Genomic DNA, 21884 nt, shown 5'->3' with positions numbered 1-21884 from the left:
TTTCGTAACTTTGCTCTGTCGTGATTTGAATTTTTGAAATCTTTCATTTCGGAACGTCGAGCCGTCGGTTTTCCGATCGTTCGAAACTTTGTCGTTTCTTCAAAGTTTGACTTCTTTACTCCCTGTTTTGCCATAAAATAATTTATAATTAGACGCTTTAGGAATTTTTGATATTCGGAACTTCAATCTCGCCCCTGAATTACAACAAAGTTACGAATTTTATACACAAGTATTTGGTCTTTTTGAAAGATTTCACGTATTACACGGATAACGTAATGCAACGTTAACTTTGTTTTATATATATATAATACGTGTTACAGGAAACGCGAGTGAAAGCAGAAAGATATCCGGTAAATACGTACGCACATCGACAATTATAATTAATTCACGTGTACGATGCGGCTGTAAGGCCAAGTACAACTTCCTGGATTCGAATGTTATACTTACAGATACGGAAATTGCAGACCGACTTTCTTCGAGATTGAATTTTACAAAAACCTGCAGAGACGGAATGAACAAAAGAAAAAAAAAAAAATTTCCCAAGGAACAAAATTCTGCCGTTAACAAATATCAGGTTATCCGAATATTACGGCTGCGAGAATCGAGAATGATAAATAAAATCGACGATTCATTCAAGAATTTGAATATCGTGAAAAAGTTGACGAAGTGCTTCGAATTACCAAAAAAACAAAAAAAACCCACGGGTTAATTCAAAATGAAAGCCGAATGCATACGTAAAGGGCTTCAGTAATTACCGCATGTAAAATAACTGCATAGTTGAGTAAATTAATAATAATAACAATGATGATGATAATGATAATATAGAAAGTACTCGAAATTGTATAAATCAAGGAAAGTCGGTCGCGTTACAATTCCCGCAAATATTTCCAGTGCGATAAACATTCCCGATTGTATTATCTTACAATACTCGCATATATAGGTATAAACATAACCTAGCTAATTATACGTTAAAGGTATGCGCTATACTTGTTTTCCACGAGTAAGTAAAAAATCCTTGTAAGAAATAAGAAAACTTCCGGTCTGCATCTTCTTCTTCTTCTGGCACACCGCACACTGTCTTATAGGTATAAATATAACGAGTTGTCTGATTAACATCCGGTAATTTTTAACACCTCGCACGAGGTTATTATACGCATACAGTTATAACGTAAAGTATGATGTATGGTTAAACCGTATTTTAATTGCAAATCGCTCATTGTTAAACGTTTTTAAATATGAATTAGATAAAATTTTTCCCAGATCCTAGGCTGCGTACGAAATTAGGTTAATACGTCATTTTTTTTTTTTTTTTTGCTATTTATGATATTATGCTAATAAACTTTCAACAGTCGAGAGCAATTATTGCGATACAATGGGAATTGCTATTGTTAGTAACAAATTGATTGAAAAACAATCGTGAACATTGAAGGAATAATTAGTTTTCCGAAAAGGCTACTCCTCTATACGCGTACCTACACGTTTTACGTAAATTACAAGTTTTTGGGTCGCTGATTGCGAATCTGAAATCAGATTTTTAAAATTCAGTGTGTCGAATCCAATCAGCGACTCCAAAAACCACTGGGCAGAGTTTTTTGACCGTATTAGATCGAATTTGAAATTTTCGTTCGCCATATTGGATCCGACATCTCGAATTTTTGTAATTTGATGTCAGATTCGTAATCAGCGAGCCAAAAAACCACAGAATAACGTGTGACTAAAAGGGTTAAATGCAATGCAAAATTTGCAAATTCTTTTCAAACTTCATTTCGTTTATACATGCATCGATTGATTTGATTAAAAATTTTTATAAAAATTCCACGCACTCAAAAATCTTCAATTATTCATAGTAAAAATAGACAGTGAAAAAAGAATGGATAATAATAAAAGTCTGCATTGTGTACATCAATTATATCATATTATACACACATTCACATGTGTTCAAAGTATACGTATAATGTATATACATATATATATATATAATATATTCGAGATGAACCGTTAAGATTATCGATACTGCATCAGACTTTTTGTTTCCTGTTCGATGATATTTTTTTTTTTTTTTTCCTTTTTCTTTTTACCGGTTCTTTAAATCGTTTACGAGAGAGCACTCAATAGAGGGAAGGGACTGGCTTTAAGCTATTCAACCCACGCGATGTATCTATTATATACATTGCGATAGGCTAGTAAAAAAGAAAACTCACGGTATACATTATATAGAATACAAACAACCGTGTGTTTGGTGATCGGGGGTTCGTTAACCGGTGCCACAGATTACATACATATACTATACCAAGGAATGCGACACACTTTTCATCATTTGAAAAGTAGAAGAATAACAAGAGGAAGTTTAAAAAGAGACTGCAACACTCGTTAGAACGGGGATGAAACCGTGTGTGTGTGTGTGTGTATATATATATGTATATATATGTGGGTGTGTGAATGATACTTTGTCAAGCAAAAGCAACAACGAAAAAAATCGTCTAAAAGAAAGCAGCAGAAAAAAAAAAGAAAAAAAAAATCCAAACTCTGAACCAGCACGTACGATTTCAAAGTAGATAATTTATGATAAGAATAGCTAGTGTAAAAATCGATGAAATATTATCTTGTGAAACGAGAACATTGCCAACTTATGCAGGGTGAAATGTGAATCGAATATTGTGTAAAAACGAGAAGAAACTTGAAAGGATGAAAATAATAAAAAAAAAAAAAAAGAATCATTCAAAGTCAGCAATAACGTTACAATGCCTGTGTCACAAAGGAGAGAAACACGCAACGATGCTTTCTAACTGTTTGACACAGAATCTGTCTCGTTGTTACGCCTACGTGACGTATAACATAATAGTTAAACGCACTGATACATTTAAGCGTTATACGTTCATGCAAAATGTCAAAACTTTACTTCAATTCACGTCATGTAAATTCCTCCGAATTGTTCGCGAAAAAATAAAAATACTTCACTCGGTGTTTGACATTTTTTTAATTTTTTAATTTTTTTTTTTTTTTTTTCCTTCAAATTCTAGCATTCCAAATTTCTGTTAAGAACAGCCGTGAAAATTCTTACGACGTGTGCGAATCGTGCGTTCGTTTCCATCGGTGATAAATCATACATGATACAATAATAGCGATTAGTTAAAAGAAAGAATTCATCGCATGAACGAACATCAACGATTTGCATAATGACCGTAAATACACCGATCGTATCATTCGCGTTATACTATAGTACACCATATATATATACATATATATATATATATATATAATACATCATGTGTATATAAAAGAATGACGCACGGATATAACATATTTGCTAGTCACATTTTTTATCAATACCAGTTTTTTCTATTCTCTTTTACTCTCTCTCTCTCTCTCTCTCTCTCGATCTCTTGCAGTTTTTCGCGATCTGCGTTTTTTTTTTTTTTTTTTATTCCTCTCCTTCTGCGCCTTTTGAAGAATTCTGCCGAGACAGTACAGCCATATCTAGATCCACGTGTGTGGGCGGAAAATCTTGTATACGTAATGCCTTGTTTATAATATACGCGGAAATATTATTCATACATGTAAACATCAAGTTTGCGCGCAGAAAATTGAACCGTCTCTCTGAAATTATTTCTGTATTATTATATTAATGTAAAATCGCAACTTCCAGACTCAATATAATCGTAATAAAATATACATGCACGTGGTACATTTTTGTCGAATTATGAAACTGTCGATGTGTAATATCGATGAAACAGAGACAAAATTTATTCATTACACGTTCATGCGTAAGGTGTATAAGGTATGTACGTACGTGTTTACCTATGCGTATGTAAAAGCGAATGTCAGCCTACGAAAGTCAGGCGCAAACTGCGAATACACGCATATTGTATACGTATACATATGTACAAGATATAAGTGTAGAATATTGACACGGAAGAAAGAAACGAGATTATACGTGTGTCGCATTGGAAATCAGTTTTTACCTCGAGTCAGCGGCACGCGAATTTAACACACGATCGGAAGAGAAAGAGGAAAAGAAACTTGGAGGAAAAAAAAAAAAAACAACAGCTTTTTATTTTCCACGTTTGTTCTAAAACACGAAAATTTTTTAATTTTTGCGTCCACGATAAATGTGACGAAAGAAGAAAAGTAACGTGATATATCGTCTGTGTTTTATAGGCATACATATGTAAATGTTGTAACGAATGATGTGATAAATCGATAATGATAATAACCGCGTATATCGTACGGCGAAAAAAGGAACCAAAAGCAAATATTACACACCAAATACATGAATGAAGAATCACGCTCGAGATGCGATCACCCGGCTATTTTCGATCTGTGACCGGTCGAGAAAACGAAAAACAAGAGAGAGAGAGAGAGAAAAAAAAAAGAAAAAGAAAATCAACATTCACCTTTCTAAAAAGAACGATAAAACATAAGGATAAACGAACATTCGTTACACCGTTGTACCGGGTGAAGGTCTCTATAAATTAGAATTGTGACTGAGAATGGAAGAGGAGAGAGAAAGAGAGAGAAAGAGAGAGAGGGAGAGAGAAAGATAGATACGTGGAGGGATTAGAGAGTAAATGACATACGAAAACGCGAGAGACAATATTTGACCAAGCATGCGTTCATCGCTGATGCGAGTATGAACAATAAGTACCTCATATTACGTAAAAAAAACAAGCATGGCCCATCAAAAACAACGTCACACCATTTTATGTACCAAGAGGAATCTTACCTCAAAAGAAAAAAAAAAAAATAAATAAATAAATAAAGGAATTCCGCTCTCTGAAACCCATTTTTGAGACGATCCGTACCCAAGTGATTGAAATCCAACGACAAGATGAAAAATCAACGTGAGGACAAAATTCATATACATAATATAGTCAACTTCATAATATGCTCTGAAGTACGTCTTTCACGTTTCATTGTATATAAAGTGAAGAAGTTTCGGAAACTTGACGGAAAATAAAATTCACAGTACCGAGAAATCGTCGAATATTATATACTCGAATACCAAGTGTAGGAACATTTGGCGATGTCTGAAATGACGTCATTGAATCACCGTGCATGGCATGGTCAGCCGGTTGTGTCCTGAACGGATGGCGGTCATATGGTCGAAGACATTGCACGACTCCGGTTAGTCACGAACGTGTTGCGAAAGGCGGCGACTCCTAGGGAGTCTCATGAGTAACGATTGGCGTGAATGCGATACGAGAACGCGAGTCTCTTAACGTCGTATGCGTAGAGTACGAACACACGTTTGAATTCCTTGGAAGGAAACGTGGCTGACCTAGCCGTTGAGAGCAGCAGCTGCACGTTGTTGTACGCGAACATGGATGCATACCTAACTTACACTCCCATGGATCATTATCTCGGAGGGAGCGAGCAAGGTGTACCCACCGTTTACGGACGGTAAGAAACCGATCAAAACCTGATCTAATCCCGGGACTCCTACCTTCTCCGATAAGTTGTTGTTGACACACTCCTCCTCCCAAATGGGATCGTCCCATCCTCCGGACGATCCGGAAGATCCTCTACGTCCCGTGTCCCACGAGTTTCTCTTCAAGTTCTCGAGCGAATCGGTGGAGAACCTTCTCCGATCGAAAGAACCGCGTCTGTTGGCGTTAAGAGAGTTGTTCAAAGTCTCTCGCCTAGACGGTACGTCTTTCCTCAAGTTCCCGTTGAACCCAACACCCCGAGTGTTGTCGGGTCTGAGAGTGACGTTCAGATTGCCTCTGAGACTGCCGTTCGATCCGGCGATGCAGCTCTTGAGGTTCCCATTTGCTAACGGTGTCCTGAACAAACTGCCCTGAGAGTTGCCGAAAAGGCTCTTAAGGTTACCGTTCGAGTTTCCAATCGACGTTGGTGGCTTCTGGAGACTGGTCATTGACTTTGCTACGTAATCCCGACGCAGAGGACTGTTGTAGTTGGAGGTGGTGTCCTTCTTCAGGCATCCCATCGACCTACCGATCGGATCACGTCGCAGTCCCGTACCTCCGATGGTGTTCGAACCGTAAACAGAGTGCGGTTCTCTCCGGCTTGAATTTATGGATCCCATTGAAGCGCCGAGGGGATTTCGACGAAGAGTGTTTGGAAACGACGAGGGATGAAATTCCTGTCTGCTCAACGGAACGCTCGTCGATCCTGTCAGACTCTCCTTTCTGTGGATGCTTCTGGTTCCCGGATGCTGATGCATCAGAATACTGCCCAGCGAGCTCCTCCGACCAACGGCGCAATTCTCCTTTGCATTTTTCCCATGAACGTCACAACATCTACTGACCTTTTTCTCAACTGTAATCCGCAGGTCACCACCGCCACCACCACCACTACCAGCACCATTCGCATTGTCCTGTTCCAATTTCACCTCCCTGAATAACGCCTCGAGACGTTTGATCGCAGCCTGAGGATTCGCCGATGACGACATAATTTGAATACTTCGTAGTCTGGGTTTCAGGTTCAGAGGACAGTCCACGTTTCACTGATCACAACTTCGTTGTGACAATCACTGTGTGGTCATGGTTACAATAGTCTCGCGTTTCGCAATGACTAGAAGACCACTGCGATTAAAATTCGAAATCCAACAACGCGTCGCGATTTCGGGAGGCAACCTGACAACCAACGATGTCGGACACGTGAAGCGAGATCGGGCAATGAGCCGCCAACAAGAACCGGCGAAGCACAACTAACTCGGTGTATCCTCGAGCCAAGTGAGAGAACCCTGACGCGTCTAGATCGCTGCGGCAAAGAGCCCAACTCGATCTGCTCGAGCAACGGAGTAAGTAAAGAGTTAAAACATACAGCTCAACTGCTTATGCTGGTGCCGCTGCCGCCACACACTCTGGGAATCCCCGCCCCGCGTCTCGATCTCACAAGCTTTGATCATTGAGCTGGTTGTCCTCCTCTGGAACTGGGGACGCCATATTAGGTCAAGCTTATGGTTTTATATCGTCCACCGACGGAGGATAAATATCATTGTAAAAATGTGAATAACTGTATAACAAACGTCCACGAGCAACAATCGTGATGAGTAAAAATATGCGGGATTATAGAATACATTTACAGACACGTGTACGAGCATTATATTTTAGATGGTTTCAAGATGTGTCAGAGCTGATCGAGAGGTTTGTATAACGACCCAAGACTCCGATCTACGAACACACAGATTAGATCTGGATCATAGATAGATAGATCACGTTCTTACACATTAAAAAACAAGAAAAAAAAAAACATCCAATTTTAATTTATCTGGTTATTTATCAATCTAATTCGGATACGAAAATGTGGACCTTTGAACTATTATTATCATTATTATTTTTTTCGTAGCGCGGTCATTTGATTTAATTACAAAGCGAATCGTCGATCGCTGATTAAGATATTCATCGTTAAATTACGTCTTGCGACGTCATTTCAAAGCTTTTCGTGTTGCCGGAAGTTGTTACGCAAAAAGTAATGGAGATACGCTAATCGCGTTTAAAAGTCCGTGTCAATAACAAGAGATAAAATTGGCGAAGCTAATAACCATATATAGATCTTCTCACCTGAAAATTTTCGCCAAGGTCGACTGTGTGTGTATAATATGGACACGTTTGGCGATGAGTAATACAGCCTCACGTGCTATTACATCTAGGCATACGTATATACATGTATATGCACATTTATATGGGCATAGTTTATATGGGCTAGCGATATCGTCATTAGTTACGAATGTATGTATATTTACGTACGTACGTGATAGATCATAAACTTGAGCAGCCGCGCGACGATCATCACCATCCAGCTGTTTGTCATGAACAAACTAAACGCATACTTTGAAAATCGACAAGAATATTATGGTAATATTTTTTTTTTTTTTTATGAAGTACCGTAAGAAACGAACACGCTACTTGAATATGAATTTTATTTATTACCTAGATAAGGTGAGGAAGTTATAGAATTTTATGTAATATATACCCAGACAATCTCTTGAAACTCGAAAATCAACCGCGCATGCGCCAAATAATTCAATCTCATTGGTCGGCGAAATCTTCCCGCAGCGATATTCTTGTCCGCGATGCAGGCGGGCCAACCTACGCAAAATGTGGACGTTTCGAATTTTCAAAGAGCGTAAGCGTTAAATTCCGACCGTTCTTTGAAGAATCAACTTTTCGACCCGATAACAAATGCTTCCCAAACATTTCCGAGACACCGCCTCGATTATTCGAGATTCTAACCTCGAAAATTCGCATCAACCGCGTCGCCGGCAGAAAGAGTTTGACAGCCGATAAAACTCGCGCATGCGCGGTTCATTTTCGAGTTTCAAGAGATTGTCTCGGTATATATTTTTATATATTTACGTTCGCAAAATTTGACTAAAAAAATTCAATGGTGTATTTAAAATCGTAGAGAAAGTCAAATTTAATTCTATGAAAGAAGATATTATTTCGCTTTTATCTAGACCGTTTTCAAATTTCGTCATTGAAGATTAAAAAATAAAACATACATTTAGCTCGATTAATCGCGTTTAGAAAATTTTTGAGGAATAGTAGAAAAGAAGAATATCGGAAATCGAAATTGTAATTAAATTAAATATCTACGGCAGTGAAAAATTCTTGCCAAATTATGCTATTAACACTTCTGCTTTTTCTTCTTTTCTTTCTTCCTACTTAGCGATTAGACAAGTTTCATCGCTTTCCTGAGAACGAATCGCCGGTTATCCTATAAATCCAAATTAGTCTGCTGAATGGCAAACACATGAATTTGAAAAAGCTTCGAAAAGTAACAAAAACGGAAAACGAATCAATAAAAAAAAAAAAAAAAAAGACTATACACATCAAATTCACATATTGATTGCACGATCGTAAAAATAATTTCGAGGCACACTTTTAACAAAAACCGTATACGTATTACATGTACATAATTGTAAAACCTATCGTAAAATTGACTACACTGTGCGTATGACCTACGTTAAATAATAATTATTCCCACGTGAATGATGACGGGATTAACGTGGGATTAGGAAAAAAATAAATAAAGCGTAGTCGATATTTTTTCACGGTTTACTTATTTTATTTTTCTTTATCTATTCCCGGAATACACGGCCGTAATAACACAAAGCCGTCTATTGATGTTACCGAATTGCGTAATGCGTTGTTTTGCCTTATCGCGGTAATCCGACGCATGCTTTATACGCATGAAAACACGGCTTCGTTACTTGCTAATTATCTGGACGGTGGTAAAACGATTAGCAGTGTTTTATGATAATATCGTGTACGTAAGTGTAGAAAGAAATTTCGAGGAATAAACATAGAAAAAACAAAAATAAAACTTGAGTATAAAATGTATACATATATATATAACATATGTACAGCGGTTTAATGATAAATAACAACACTAAGAAAAATTTCATTTTTTACAGTAACTAGAAAAATTGAGTAAAACGGGTATCGTTAAAAAAAACTGTTTGAATATTGTTGGAATTACGAAAAACGAGGCACGCTTAATCATTTTGCGTTATCGTCGATCCTTTTTTGGTTATCACAACGCTGAATCAGTTTCTGAGGTTTACTCTACTTTTTTAGTTAAACGAGGCTTTAACGTCAATTTATCGTTGCACGAGCGTTAAATTTTTGCAACAGTTGCAAGAAAATATAGCAACGGCGAACGTAATGAGAAAGAATAGTAACGGATACCAGACTTTCCGGTAACAGCTAGAAAACTAATTTTCATTTTCTACCTACCTAATTTTTCGTGTAGAAAAAAAAATATTTTGTTTTGATAAATACTATTTTGACATTAAAAATTTCCGTGCGTCAGATTTTGATCCTTAAAAAATAGTATTTAGTCGTTGAGGAAGCTGGAAATTTATCGTAGATACTCATTTTTCGAAAAGGTGAAAAACCAGATCTTACGCAACGTTGAATATCTTGAAAATCGTGCGGTAATGAAAATTGTCTACAACGCACCAATTCGAAGAAAACATATAAGTTTTCAAATGCTACCGTACAGAGTTCCGTCCCTTTTATAAAAAAAAAAAACGGTTATCAGAATTTGATTTCTTACATGTTAATTAAATGACGAATACAAAATCTCGATACGGCATCGCTTAATAAATTCCCACGTTGATTTCCTTTCACGAGGTTCAATATTATGTTAAAAACTGTGATTTCGCGAAGTGGGAGATCGACAAAAAAAAAAAAAATAAAAAATATAGTTTTCGTTTTTCTTTTTTGAGGCAGTCTAATATACATATATATGTATTATATATATATGTCGTTTAACTGGCTGCAGCCAAGTGGGACACGCGAACGTCGTCGGCATTCGCATTCGTGCAATTGAATAAACCGCAAAAAAACCGATTTCGCACATCGGTGACACTTTCACAAATTTATACGTACCCACATACATGTATTAGGTATACGTATAAAGCGTAACCTGATACCGAAATTCGAGTGCGGTGAACATGAAACAATTTTCTAGGGTAAATTCTTTCCCCTTTTTCAAATGTTTCGTTCTCGAGTATAACACTAGTTGAAAAAATTTCCTTCCATTCAAACTCCGTCAATTAATTATTTTAATCCCTGGATATTTTCTCTGAATGAGTGAAAAAAAATAAAATAAAAAATTTCAACGATTATAAATTAGGCAATCGCAAGTGATTAGTAATTTATTTTTAAAAATTTCACATATCCGTAAAATTATATTATACACCGTTTAAATCGAAATTGTAAATATGTATTAATATAATGAGAAGGATAAATTTTTCTTAACGTATAAGTTCTAAAACTATTACAGTTTCTAATCGTAGCAAAAATAAATCTGCGCTCGAGTAAAGAGAGGTAAAGAAAAAAAAAAAAATGTAATTCAATCCTAAGAAAATAATTGCATTAATTTTCTTAAACGGAAAATGAAAAGGAAAGAATCATTGAATACATAATTGAAATAATTAATATTGAAGGTTGTGAAAAATTTGCAAACATATAATACAATCAAATTCTCTGTGATACGCACGGAGTGTATAAGCAGAAGAAGATTTTGCTCAAAACTACAGGGAAAAAAGTGGGACACATCAGGTTTTTTGATAAAATATACTTTGCAAAATTAAGAATTTACTGTAGAATCTGTGAAACCACTGTGTACAGATTAAAATTTGCCATTTTTCAACCAAAATCCCTGACGCGTCCCTCCTTTTTTTCCTTGAAATTTCCAGTAAAATTTCATCTCTTTCTTCTCTTCGCGCGTTGAACGTAATTCAATTCGCGAATGAAACTGATCACGATGTAGACATTGTCTTCGCGATTAGAAATCGGCATTCGCATGCCTACCCACACATACACACATAAACACGTACATATAAATGGCAGAATGTCACGGATCACGGAATGCCTAAAGACTGTCTTTCGCCTCGATTATCCGAGCATCCTACATGCCTGCGCTTATAACTTCGCACATATGTACAAGGTATGCACAATATGCATGATATAACCTGTAAGGTATAAGTGCATTACACCCACAGTTCCCCGTGAAATAACGTGAACGCGTTACCGATTCGACCGAGTACGTATTCTAACTGCGGCTCGGTGCGGACCGTTAGACATTTTTTTTATTTTCCTTACTCGTCATTTATGCTGCCGTCTTCCCCCCCCCCCCCTTACCGACACCGTCCCCGTTGAATTATAAGGTGAAAAAGTGAACAAGGCAATGGAAAATGAAGACAAAGTTGAGTAAAACAGGTGTCGTTAGAAAAACTGTTCGAATATTGTTGTTAAATTTTCGCAACAGTTGCAAGAAAATATAGCAACAGTGATCGTAATGAGAAAGAATAGTAACGGATACTGGAAAGCTAATTTTCATTTTCTACCTGGAACTGTATTTTGTCGATTCTGGTAAAAAATAAAAATATTTAAGAACCGAGCGGTAACCGGAACTAAAAATTTCTCTCGGTGCATCACGTTTAATCGAGGCCTCGAGGTCTAAGGTCGTAAGGACAATTTAAATATTCAATTGCGATTTCACTTCCGGACTCATTTTCTTTCACCGATCGATCGGAGTGAAATTTTTTTTGTGAAAGATCAAGGATTTTTCTTGATTCTTAATTTGATTCATTACCGTTTAATCTTGCTTCTTTCTGCATGGCACGTTACATCGGATATAACGTTGTAAACAAAAAAAAAAAAAAACGAATAAAATAAGAAAACAACATTCTCGGAGATTCGATTATTTTCCAACTATCCGGTTAATGTGTAAGGTAGATACCTACTTGACCGACGTCTGGCGCATACCTGACGATCTTCTGTAATCATTGCGGTTTGCAATTTATTGGAACGGTATTTCTAGTCTCGAGCAACTCCGATTAAGTGGCCTACATGTAGGTAATGCATACATCTATAAATTGAAGAATTTTTCGCATTCTGAATTTCTTATATTTTGTACATATATATATATATATGTATATATTTTTTTGTCTTGTTGTTATTTTTCACACGAATACGTTTAACCGAGTTTTGATCAACTTATATTCCGCAATGAATATATAAACGGGTGACAGATCGGAGTCGAGAATTCCAACGCATCGTAAATTATTCAAAAGTTGTAATAGTTATACTAGCAACCTAAAAATCTAGATCGGCATTCATAAATTTTTATTTCATCCGCGCAATGACTGGTGTTGTTGTCGGTGTTTTTGTTATTGTTGTTCTTTTTTTCCTTCATATGTTTTTTATCTTCAAGACTTTTTTTTTCAAATTTACTCAAATTTGGGTTCAAATGCACCGTAAAAAAAAAAACAATCGATAAATCGATTAATTTTTACCGATTCGATCGAATCTTGTTCGATTATTTTTAGCTCAATGATCGTAGCCAGGAAAAAGGGAAGAGTTTCTTTTTTCTCCCTATCAACGGACAGATTGACGTGTAGGAAAATAATAAATCCCCTTGCACGGCTAATCAGCTTAAACGGCAAGTAAAAAAACGGAATTACCGTAATAGGTGGGTGTGCTTAATTAATTGCAAACTCTGAGAGAGCTGCGCTTAGATGATATTTTACCCAACCGACAAATCATTGATGGACTGACGCTCGCGTGCGTCTAACACAACGATTCGTCATTCCCATCACGTAGGTATACCCGTATAACTAAAAGTCTAAGATAGATAGCAGAAAAGAACGTCGTGAAACGTCGCACGCGTCGCATTGATAATTAACCGTCAAATCACGCGTGGCCAAAGCGAAGATCGTGTGATTTCATATACGACTTTGAATCGATCGGTGAACGAAAGTAATTCGGTTATTTTAAATATTTTCCACAACAAACCTGCGGGAAAACAAATTACGATTAACTAGATTTTTCCAATTTTCCAATATCCGTATAACTTGTTTCAACACTTGTGTGTCACCGGCAGGAAACTTTACGATTTACGTGACATTCGAATGCGTAATTATCTGTGGCGATTTCCCGGACGGAAAGCGTGTTGCAAAATATCATTTTGAAAATGCAAAGTCCAGCGCCGATTACGTGCAAAATATAAGAATCCGGTAAAGAAATCGGGATATCTCATACATTAAATATGACGTAAACGTTATAAGAGTAAAACTAACGAAAGAATAAATTGCACGGTATTATAATCCTTGCTATGCGTATGAAAAATTGAAACGTAACAATGAACTGTAATTGTAATCAAATTACGAACGTTTCTTTCAAAATAATCACAAATACCTGATCAAACTGATCGCGATTTTCGTTTCACATTGTATTTTGAATATTTTTTCAAACAGTTCTGCTGAATTTATAAAAATTCTGTTTTTGAATGATTGCTGTTGTTTTTTTCTTTTGCGTCTTTGTAACGCATACGAGTTTATGAATACAGTCGTATCGTCTTGCCAAGGTGAACCGGCGGCGAAGCGCGACCGCCGCGTGGGTGGAAAACCAACGCCTGGTTATTATATCTAAGGTGTGTAATTCAATAACCGAACAAACAGCCGGAGTGGAGTAAAGAAAAAGAGAAAAAAAAAAAAAAGAAGAAAAAAGTAAGAAAGCAAAAAAAAAAAAAAAAAAAACTTGGTATAATTGGAAATGCGTTGAACGTATACGTTCGCAACGATCTTTAGAGATTAAACATATTATTTAGAAACGGGGAGTAAAATTTTTTCATTGCGCAGAATTTGATATACAATTTATATTTCCTTGGTGATTTTAATTTAAGTTAAAGATTCGAAGAATTGAAGAGAAAATTTATTATTCCCGAAGGATTTCGGATACACGTTTCGTTTTACGCGCATCGACAAGACAGATGCAGCGGAAAAAGAAAATCGGAATAAGTACAGATTACGGAGATGAGTGAAATTTCTTGAATTATTATACTCGAAATTTAATTTATATTACAGACGTTGGTGAATTTTTTCTTTTATGAAAAATATATTAGAACGTAGTTTCGGTGATATTTAATTGATGCGGGGATATTAAAAAGTGCACAAGACATTAAATATTGCAAAAATCGCGCGCCCACAGATTGAATTTTTTTATACTCAAGAACGCAGAGCTGAATTTTATTAATTACGGTTTTACAAACTAGATACGTATAACCGTCACCTATAATCATCACCGATTATGCCCACAGATTCCGAGCTATTCGAATAAAATCTTTTTATTCATATTCATCATGAAACTAGAAGATGATAGGATTAAAAGCCGGTGATTAGCAGTCGAAGCTTTGAATAATAATCAACGACGCCATTCGATCCTGCACCCACATATATACTTGCCATTTTAGGGCTCTAAAAACAATCAACAGAACGCGTAATCTGCAGTTAAAATATGTATGACAATAACGATGATTGAATAAACATGCTGCGCGTAATGAAGTATTTTCGTTACGCATGCATAATAATCGCGGGATTGCAAAATTTTTACCACTTTAACTAATGAATGGCAGAATAATGCGCGTCTTGAAAAATTATACTTACAAATGCAAAAAAAAAAAAAAAAAAAAAAACGATACAGCGTCAGTCGTTATTATTAAAGTGATGATCGAACGTTTACGTGCGCTAGCATTTTTTCATCTCCTTTTCTCGATATTTTCGTGTGGGCTTCAACCGTACAATTTATCACCGATGTAACACGTATATTCATAATATGCATGTACTCATATTAATCAAAACAATAAGTTATTCAAAATTTTTTGGAAAATTTCCCTACCTCTTTTTGTAGTTTAAAAAAGAAGGATGCATGCCTTTGTAAATTATAACGCGTTAATAATTAGTCCGACAAACGTTTGGATGAAATATTCTTTAGATGAAAAATCTAAGAAAAATTCAACGAGATGCAAATTATGTGACGTGAGCTTTTTGCAATGCTGAGGGATTTTTTTCAATGAGGGTAAAAAGCTGAGCGTAAATCTCGGGAACTGTATCTAATGAGAATAAAAACTATGGTAACGTAGAGCGTAATTCGGAAAATTTTTTCCGATGATCGATAAAGTCAGCCAGAGCGGGGGTAACTCCTACCCTCAAACGTTCTAGAAAAAGGTTTGTGTCTGGGCTTTTACCCGGTTGCGCCGGGTAACGTAGGAATTTGTACCGAGAATATTATTTAGAAGGAAAATCTAAGGAGAATTCAAGGAGATGAAAAATATATCACGTGATTTTTTCGCAAATAAGCAATCGCGGTTCGGCCTGATTTAATTAATTATCGAACCTGCAGAAAAAAGCTATGAAAAGGTTTGCTTCTCAGCTTTTGCCCGGCTGTGCCGGTAATGTAGGGATTTGCATCAAGAATATTCTTTACAAGGAAAATCCAAAAAGAATTCAAGGAGATGAAATATATATGTCGTAAGTTTTTTGCAAATAAGTAATCGCAGTTTGGCCTCATTTAATTATCAATGCTGCGGAATTGTAACTCACCTCAGGAAAAAACGAACTGAATAGGGAAAACAACCATGACCGAGTCTCTACATGGTAAGTAGGAATTTGCGGCGATTCATTTTACACAAGAAAAACGAAATTAATTATTTCAAATTTTAACGAAATTAAGCTGTTGAAGTGTCATTCATCATTTTATTCATCATCACAGCCAAATAATACGATTTAACGTAAAGTATAACGTTAAAGTTAGAAATAAAACGTTAATACTTCTCTGGATGCGTTTGAAAAGCAAGTCTATTTTTCCTTTGTCGGTGTTTCGCTAGTTTCCTAATATGCAGAGCGAATCGAATCATTGCATCCATTCTTAGAAACAATTCAACCTTCGAGTCCAAATCGGTTATAAATGCGTTGAAAAATTGTTAACAAGTTGCGATTGATGAATTTAAATTAAATCGATGCAATTGAAAACGTAAATCAATTTTGAAAACACCTAGAAAAATTCTTTAAAAAATCCTTTTTTATTCTATCAACAAAAGTTTCAATTTACAAATTATTAAAAACAAATTTCCCCTTTCTATTCCTATAAGTAACTTGCACTTGCGCAGTTCTGGTTATTCTTAAAATTTCCTGAAATATGTGAACGTGCAACATTACAAGTAGAAGTAAATGAAAGAGACAAGCTGTCAAAATATTTATCCCCAATCTTAAATTCCTGTACGTGTTTACATAGTTGAAAATGTGTTGCACATACTTTCGGCAATACATCACGCGGAGATAAAGAAGAAAAAAAGTTTTTCGTTATCGCCGTTAGTCATCCGAGACTAAAAGCACATATTCTGTATTATCTTTCATCCAAAAATAGTTATCGAACTCACGATACGTTGGATGTTTTATTTTTTTAAACACGAGTAATCCACGCCTATATCAGGCACATAATTTACATCGAGAATGATGACTCGTCGATTTAATTGCACCGCAATTTGCAGTTTGTACTTTAGATACAAAGAGGGTAAATCGAACGATGATAATCCGATGACAACGTATACGAAACTAGATCATGAATGTAACGAGGTCGACGATTACTGTTCGTTATACCAATTATAACAGACGGTGTAATAAATTGAGTAGTAATTATCAATGAGGATCAATTATTACGGTAATTGTGGTAAGGAGCGTGGTGTTCAATTTCTCCTCCGCACTTCTACGTTTCAACTAAACCTTCCACATCCAATTTCGAAGTAAAAAAATCATCGTCGAGTGATAAAACACAAGTTTTTTTATTATAAGTACAACTGCGCGGTCTGTGCAATAAAAATTATCGAATAAGAGGTCGGCATATAACTCGTAAAGATACAAATGCATTGAATAAACTCTTTGACTGCATTTCCCTCACGCTGTATATAATAATAAAGATAAGAACTGCAAATGCTCCGTGAAGAAGAACCGTAAAAACGTCGACCCAATTTTGCGTGCACGATTTTTTTCATATTACTTTTCTTTTTTCTTTTTTCACTCATATCTTTTACACGACGTATTTCTCAACGCATTTCTTTACAACGCGTATCCAAAGCTATCGTAAATTGTGACGTACCGATCGTAGAAGGATCGTTGACTCCCGTCTCTATACGCGTATAATTGTCACGTTTCGAAATCGTAACCCCGGCGATCTTTGCACTAGCATCGACGATATTATCACATGTAACGTACGCAAAAAAGTGTGTCGCTGTTTGTTGTTAACGGACGCGATATACGTGCGAGGAAAAAACAGTACGTCCATTTATAATTGAACGTCGTACTTGAACGCAAAACGACAATTTATCGTTGAGGAAAAATCGACAGGTAATAAACGAAATTGCAAACTGTATCGCTGATTGATCTTACCTTGACCGCAGGTTTCACAACGTCGTAAATTCCATCCTGTAGTCTTTGTTCGTAGAAATTATTCGACGTTGAGTTCTGTCGTCTGTAAAATTGATTATATAAACAAAAAGAGAGAGAGAGAGAGAGAGAGAGAGAAAAAAAGTAAAGAAAAAGAACGAGAAAAATTTAGCAACGAGATATTTGTACATCAACGACGCTAACGATTCTAACGATAAATTTCAATTTCAATGTTTTTCCATTGTTCTTAGATTTTTTTAAAATTCATTCTTTCTTTTTTTTGTTTTTTTATACTTACGACAAAGGATCCGTCGTTCCATTTGTGGCCGGTTTCGGCGACTGGATTCCCGATCTGCTCGGTGTGCTTGAATGAACAGGCGACGGTCCCTTGCTGTTCAAAGGTTGTTTCATCCTGAAACGTAAAAGAAGCGAAAAAAGAACATTAGACAAGTTGACAAAGTATCAATAAAGAAAAATACTGCAGGTCAAATGTACACAGATATACATATATATGTATAAATATGCATCAGGTTGTTACGTGTTACACGTACGCAAATCGTATAAAATGTTGGTATTGCACAAGAAAATCTTGTTCAATTCCACGCGTACGTTCATGCGTAACTGGGTAACCGACATTTGTATGAATGTAATATTCATACTTTCGAATATTTGCAGTCAATCAAGCGCAAGTTTGAAATTTGATTGATACGACAAATATTTGTTTTCCGTAACGAAACGATAAATAATTGGACGACGCATCTTCTTTTCTTTCCTTTATTTTTTTTTTTTTTACTCAATTTTATTAGCGAAAATTCCCTCGCTTTTGAATTTATATAACACATCGCCCTCAAGTTTTGGGGAAAAATTTTTCTTTCTGGAAAAACTAACGCATGGGTGAAAATTTATACCGTTTACGAATGATGTCGATGAGTTTTTTTGGTCGCTCTTATACGTCGCAAGGTGAAGAAATAAAAAAAAAAATTGGGAATTCAGAAAGGTGTAGAAGGAATAAAGAATGATCGAATATTCGAGACGCCTCGAGCATCACAATGAATTTCCGTTTCCTTTTCCGTTTCAAACATCTGCGCGCGCAGCTTGAAACCAACAGCAGTGATCGCTAAACAATCTACTGTTGTATTATAACAGGTTGTATCGTATTATGGTACGAATAGTTCCTCCGAGCGTGTATAGTCGCAACATCATCATAATAATAATCATCATCATCATCATCATCTTCTTCATCCTTACCATGAATCGCTTACGGAATGGAGGTATACATAATATCAGAATAATTTTTACAGACAAGTTGAAAAGCCCGTTACCCTGCAACCAGGTCCGCATGCATGCGTCGCCTATGACGCTTGCAGGCATTGAATTCCTGCGGATTATACGCTGAGACAATACACGAGCGTTGTCAAGGATGGGAATCTTCGGAGTAGTGGAAGTAGAATAAAAAAAAAAAGGAAAGAGATTTTGGATCTAAAACAATTTTTCGTGGTCGAAGACCGTTTATTTTCATGAGTCTGCGTACTGCGACTCTTTGAGAATTTAAACTCTGAATGCGGTTTTCTTCACTTTTGGTTTTTCAAACTTGCGCGCAAGGTTTCTCCTACGGTTTCCGAACGATTCACCCGAAACTTTTACAAGTTGGTTTTTATTCAAAGCATTTCTCACGCATTGTCATAGGATTTTGCCAAAATTGTCAGCTGGAAGTGAGATGCCCTAAATTCGATGTTGAAGAACGGTTCGTTTTTTTTCATTATTCTAAAAAATGATATATTTTCTTTCAAAATGAAGATATTGAAAAAATCCTACGAGTATTTTTTTGGCATTCGCGAGTAGATTATGCCAGGAAAGTTCGCATTCTGTGCTACGCGATATATTAAGCGAGAAACCTTGCGCGCAATGAATTTTCGCCTTTTTACGCTCTATTAAAACTGCACACTGTGCATCACCCTGATAAATTTAAATGAGGATCTAATGAGGGCTAATTTACTATGAAAACGATGTAAGAAATGCAAATCTAAAACCTTTATAAATTTTTCAACCTTTTTCTGCGTGAGAAAAAGATTTACTAAAATTCCTGCAACGGTGAAAAAAAGGTGAACAAAAATTGAACAACATCCTTACTATGTACGTGATGAAAATGAAGCTCTCAACAAGTATTAGCGAGATATGAAAAATTTCAAATTCCCTTTTAATATGTTTATAATTGAGGACGTTCGAAATGATTTAATCCTTGTGATTTTGATTCGATTCAAAAGTTTTTCGACTCATTTGCAAAGTCGAAAGCTCAACAGATGTGGTTGCCCGAGGTTGAGACGAACCTGCAGGTTTTCGCTTTCGAAATTCCAGGGGTCATAAAAGAATGAGATCCGAAATTCCAGCAGGTCATTAGTCAAACAGAAGGCGTCATTTGTTTGCAAAAATGACTCGCACCAGGCGGGGAGTTTAGTATTATTATTATTACCATTGACGTTCGATTTTTCATTTGCTTATTCCGAAAGCTATTTTCAGTCATGCTAAAACAAATTTCTATCACGAGTTATGAATAACATGACTCGAGTGGCTGCAGCGATGCTTTCCCTGGTAAAAAATTGCTACTATTACGAATTTTTAAACATACTATAAATATAAATTGTAAATATGCATAGTTTTTAGTGAAGAGTTGTTGATTTTCGTTAAAAATTGTAATATCTCGTAGATTTTTCACTGAAAAGATACAAATTTTTATGAGAAACTACACTGAGAGAAATTTTTTGTTCCGGTTACCGCTCGGTCCTTAATTATTTTCATTTTTTACTACAATCGAAAAATATAGTTCTAGGTAGAAAATGAAAATTAGTTTTCTAGTATCCGTTACTATTATTTCTCATTACGATCACTGTTGCTATATTTTCTTGCAACTGTTGTGAAAATTTAATTCTTAACAATAACAGACGTTAAGGCCTTGTTTAACTAAAAAAGAGGAGTGAACCTCACAATTACAAAAAATGGATCGACGATAGCGCAAAATTGTTAGGCGTGCCTCGTTTTTCGTAACCCCAACAATATTCAAAGAATTTTTTTAACGATACCTGTCTTACTCAGTTTTTCTCAGTGTACGCATGTTTAAACTTTCGTACGAAACGTCCGAATATCCTTAAAAATTCGTGTAAATCATTTTCATCAGAGTCGCCTTTTGTACGTACGTAGAACGATAAGCAGCAGCTGCGTCACGATGTTCAGTGTCAGAGATTTGCTTGTGCACTGCATATAACGCACAATTGAAATACATACGCCCATTGTTAGAGAACAAAATTCCTGGAGTACAAACAGCCGTGAAGCTTGTTCAACGGATATGAGTCAGCCACTCGTTTAGTCAGTCACCGCAATCAGTGGATCGACATTCTTTTAGGCGATCCGAGATTTTCTGCATTATACTTTAAGCGCGTTGGTAATATTTAAACAACAATTCCGAACACAACCGTCGATGATATTGCAGATACCTGCAATCGATATGCCGAGAATTGATCGTTGTGCAGAGATTTTAAGTGGAAAAGAATCAGAAAGTTTACCTGACACAATTTAAGACCACCTTCGAGCGTTCCAAAATATTCTTAACGGTCACGAGTGATTTAATAAGAGGTTAAACGTGACTTGAAACATGTCTCAAAGTATCTTTTTGCGGTTCGTAACGATTCCATTATCACTTGAAAATGGCTCCAAATGACTTTCAACGTATTTAGCTGTGTTGCAGAGAATTGAAAATGAGTTCGTGTTTAATTAATTACTCTCTACGTGACTTTCGACGAGTTTGAATAACTTTCATTGACTCAATTACGCGAGTGAGATACGATTTAGATTTTCGGAAGTACCTTTAACGATTCTGAGACAATTTATAATTGTTCGTCAAACAGGCTGGCTACAAATTTTTGAAAAAAAAAAAAAAAAAAATTCCATGACATTTCCAGGTTTTCCATGACTCAAGATCCAGTTTTCTCTGATATTTCCCTTGTACTAGTAAGTTACTACAACCTAAGTTGTTCAGCTCGTTAACTTTGTATTCGGTTTAAATTCAAGTCGAATTGAAAAATAAAAATATATCTAATATACAAAAAAGTCAATATAAGGTAAAATTTTCTTTTCTCAAAGTGAAAAAAAGAAAAATTTTTTATCCCAAAAAACTATTTTCAACTCCTATGAT

The 21884-nt window shown here is 35.9% G+C and overlaps 1 protein-coding gene across 5 annotated transcripts in view; it reads right to left on the bottom strand.

Annotated features, from left to right (window-relative positions):
- Positions 1-21884, bottom strand: part of LOC107226914 (WD repeat-containing protein 47) — a 103728-nt gene that overhangs the window by 35052 nt on the left and 46792 nt on the right. For all 5 annotated transcript variants that reach the window (XM_046730125.1, XM_046730123.1, XM_046730121.1 and 2 more), the window contains exons 4-5: positions 17997-18110; positions 17702-17783 (exon numbers count right to left, since the gene is read on the bottom strand). In XM_046730125.1, the coding sequence (XP_046586081.1) occupies positions 17702-17783; positions 17997-18110 (196 nt within the window). The remainder of the gene's footprint in view (positions 1-17701; positions 17784-17996; positions 18111-21884) is intronic.

This window comes from Neodiprion lecontei, chromosome 2 (assembly GCF_021901455.1).
Source record: "Neodiprion lecontei isolate iyNeoLeco1 chromosome 2, iyNeoLeco1.1, whole genome shotgun sequence".
Taxonomy (NCBI): Eukaryota; Metazoa; Arthropoda; class Insecta; order Hymenoptera; family Diprionidae; genus Neodiprion; species Neodiprion lecontei.
The sequence above is the reverse complement of the archived record's forward strand: the minus strand, read 5'-3'. Positions and strand labels throughout refer to the sequence as shown.